Below are 3872 nucleotides of genomic sequence, written 5' to 3'. Positions count from 1 at the left end.
CATTGACAACTTATTATTTTTTAAATTATAAATTAATAAAACTATTAATCCCACAATGAAAATTTTGTTATCAGTAATTTAAATTTTTTTCTATAAAAGATACAAATGATCAAAAAAACTATATGAGTAGAAATCATCATTTAATAGACACTAATATTAAAAATATACTAAAATATATTATCTATGTTAGTATCATTTAAATTTAATAACATATCCTATCAAATAAAAAAAATATTTTTTGGATTAATAAAATTGATTTATATGTTCGCACCAATTTAATTATATATTTAATAGTTACTGACTTTTAATTATTTAATATATATTTATTATTTCATAATATGTAAAAATATTTAATACATAAAATAATTTATATATATAATGTTGATCCCGCGCAAAGCGCAGGTTGGTACATGATAATTGATAACCCTTTTTCAAGCTCTACACAACTTATTATAGTAAGAATTAGTTAATTAGGTTAAAGATTCTGAGGACTAAGCCCACATAAACGAATCCATTAACTTCTTTGTGAAGTGGGCTTTCAGTCGAGCTAATTTTTTGTCATCCGACTACTCAAGAATCTTATCAAAGGGTTTAGGATATACCGGTTCGACTAACCGGATCAGGCCGAGTTACACATTGGACATTTTGTAACGTAAGGGTACCATTTTAAAAGAAAAAGATAAATAGAGGGACAAAATGAGAAAACTATGCCGACGCGTTGATCGGATTTAGCTCGTTTCCTTTCCTCTGCTTAATTTTTTCACGATTCACTGAACCACAGGCACACGGTGGCGCGATTGAAATTCAAATCGGGAAAAATTCCATCGATACTTTGCTTTAATCTTCGATTGATTTTGCACCTGTGAGAGCCGAGATCCGGAGTTTCTTCTCGAACGAAGAGAATGCAAGCGAGGCATGGGCAATCGTCGTATCGAGATCGGACGGACGAGTTCTTTGGTATCGTTGAAAGCCGGAGGAGATCGATTGCTCCAGCGGCGGAGAATAATGTGCCGTACGGTGGTGGTGGGAGAAGAAGAGAGGATCCGAGATCTGCCGCGGCAAATCAATCGGAGTTCAGCAAGAGAGCTTCTCTGATCGGTTTAGCTATCCACCAGACGTCGCAGAAGCTATCCAAGCTTGCTCAACGTAAGTTTCTTTTATTCGTGAAATCTAGAGCAACATTTGAGCAGCATAGTCACTGCCTTGCCTGCACAGAAACATGATTCTTGATCAGCTAATCTCGTGAATCTGGATAACTTGGCTTGCTTCTTAGGATGTGATTAGTGGTGGATTTCGCATTGATTATGATAGCAAAATCTGACGTTTGAGCAGCATAGTCACTGCCATGACTACACAGAAGCATGATGATTCTTGTCTACTTTCGTTGGGTCTTTTGCATCGTTATTGTTTGTTTGATGGTGAATTTTTCGAGCTCGTATATTTGGATAATACTTCAAAATGTTTCTTTGTTATAGTTGAGTCGAAGAGTATAGTTTATTAACTTGTCATTTTGTTGGCAAAATCAGTGGCAAAGAGGTCATCAGTTTTTGATGATCCTACCCGGGAGATACAAGAGCTTACGGTGGTGATCAAACAAGAGATCTCTGGTCTAAATGGCGCTTTACTCGACCTTCAAGCTGTACGCAACTCCCATAATGATGAAAGCAACATTTCCAGAGACACAACTACTCACTCAGCTACAGTTGTTGACGATCTGAAGAATCGCTTGATGGACACTACCAAGGAGTTTAAGGATGTTCTTACTTTGAGAACTGAGGTTCTTTTCTTTCTTTGTTTCCTTTTAGATATTTCTACTTTTGAGTAAGCAATTAGTATTTTTTACTGAGAGCTATCATTTACTGGTCTGGTATTGCAGAACATGAAGATTCAAGAAGATCGAATGAAATTTTTTTCGAAAATCTCTTCGAAAGAATCAGCAAACCCATTTGTTCGCCAGCGCCCTTTGGCTTCTAAGCCTTCACCTAGTCAACCTGCTCCTCTTCCATGGGCAAATGGCTCTTCTTCATCTTCATCTCAGATAGTCCCTAGGTAATGTATTACTAATCCGATAACCATGGTTTGAAGTTTCAGAGTAGAACATGCCTTACTTCTCTTTTAATCTGGCTAAGAGTTTAGCCCAAGTTAGCGTTTATAATTGAAGACCTTTCTATATGTTCTGAGTTTACAGTAGGCAGGGAGAGGCCGAATCCTCACCACTATTGCAACAGAGTCAACAACAACAGCAGCATATGGTCCCGTTGCAAGACACATATATGCAGAGCCGAGCAGAAGCTCTACACAATGTAGAATCAACAATCCATGAGCTAGGCAATATCTTCACACAACTAGCAACCATGGTTTCTCAGCAAGGGGAGATCGCTATCAGGTTCGTTAACACCAAAACCATGTCTTAAAATTCACTGAATATTTGTGGAAACTTTAAGTAATTTAATAAGTTGTTGGTTGTACAGGATCGATCAGAACATGGAAGATACATTGGCGAACGTGGAAGGCGCACAGACCCAACTGGCTAGGTATCTCAACAGTATATCGTCTAACCGATGGCTCATGATTAAGATTTTCTTCGTACTGATTGCTTTTCTCATGGTTTTCCTCTTCTTCGTTGCGTAATTTCGAGAAAAAGAAAAAGATTTTAAACATCAAGTCATCATTCTCTTTTCTACCGTATCTTATTGACATGTAAAGACTAAAATAGAAAGGGATCTTTATGCTCTGTTCAGATCAGTGGAGATATATATTTTGCCTTTTTATGTAAAATTGTTCTAACGTTTCTCAAATCACTTTCACTGCTATTATTCTACCATTCACAGTTCCGTTTCTCAACTCTATTTTAATTTCCATAGATGAGAGAATATTTTAAGACTTCGAGACGACTTTCCATTTGGTAGGTGGAGTGAGTTCCGGGATTGGGTTGATAAAATGGAACATGTCCTTGTATAATTGAGTTGAAAGTAAATACCATAACATGTCGTATATTTTTAGCTAAAGCAAAGCAATCAAAGGACGTATCTGAGGGTTGGGTCCATAAAGAAGTGAAAGAAGGATGACTTCCATAAAAAGAGTCGATCGTAGGTTTATGAGTTTTTAGGGTTTTTGAGCGCAAAGAGACCTTGAAAGCTTTTGGGTGAGTGAACAAATGTGGATTTGAACAATTTTTTGTTGTGATTAAGAATTGGATAGATTAAGAATTGGCAGGGTCGATTCACAGGTTGTAAAGGCCTGTAACCCTGATTAAACAGAAACATGTGTTTGTTTCAGAGATCTTTCTTGATTGGAAGAACTAAATGTATTCTTTGACATAAATTTGGGTCCTAGGTTTACATTTGGTATCAGAACAGTTCACCTAGTTGAGATTATGTGACAACAATGAATGCATCAAAGGAACTACTAGTTGTTCAAAGAATTCTAATGCGGAACGTGAACAATTTTGGGCACTGGAAAGTACGGATGAAAGAGAGACTCAAAGATGTCTGGTCAGCTGCAGAACTTGGTTGGACATAACCCACAATCAAGATTGTCGATGGTGAACTAGTACCTAAACCCAAAGATAAGTGGACAGAGGCTGATAAGTTACGATTCAAATTAAACTCCACTTCAAAAGCGAATTCTTCTATTATTGATTCTGAAATCTTCAAATGTTAATGTTCTTCAAAGATATGGATTCTTCATTCTTTCTGAAACCTTTGTTCTGGGATCTTCTGGCTTCTGTCATGATCTTCGTCTGTCTCTCTTCTTCAGATTCCTTCTTCCTGGAAAATCTTGATTCTGTCTTCTTCTTCTTTGGGTCTTCTGGACTTCTGTCTCTTCTTCTTCTGTCTTCTATTGATTCTTCTTTTTCTTCTTTCTGCTTC

The 3872-nt window shown here is 36.9% G+C and overlaps 1 protein-coding gene across 2 annotated transcripts; it reads left to right on the top strand.

Moving 5' to 3' along the window:
• Positions 1-726: 726 nt before the first annotated feature.
• LOC106411698 (syntaxin-32) lies at positions 727-2824 on the top strand. 2 transcript variants are annotated; one of them, XM_013852506.3, is made up of 5 exons: positions 727-1146; positions 1527-1777; positions 1877-2049; positions 2192-2386; positions 2472-2824. In XM_013852506.3, the coding sequence occupies exons 1-5, from the start codon at positions 903-905 to the stop codon at positions 2629-2631; spliced, it is 1023 nt and encodes a 340-aa protein (XP_013707960.1). In that variant the 5' UTR covers positions 727-902; the 3' UTR covers positions 2632-2824. The 2 variants fall into 2 exon arrangements, with proteins under 2 accessions (XP_013707960.1, XP_013707959.1); XM_013852505.3 differs by having other exon boundaries at positions 2189-2386.
• The last annotated feature ends 1048 nt before the right edge of the window (positions 2825-3872 follow it).

This window comes from Brassica napus, chromosome C1 (assembly GCF_020379485.1).
Source record: "Brassica napus cultivar Da-Ae chromosome C1, Da-Ae, whole genome shotgun sequence".
Classification (NCBI taxonomy): domain Eukaryota; kingdom Viridiplantae; phylum Streptophyta; class Magnoliopsida; order Brassicales; family Brassicaceae; genus Brassica; species Brassica napus.
This window is presented reverse-complemented; position numbering and strand designations above follow the sequence as displayed.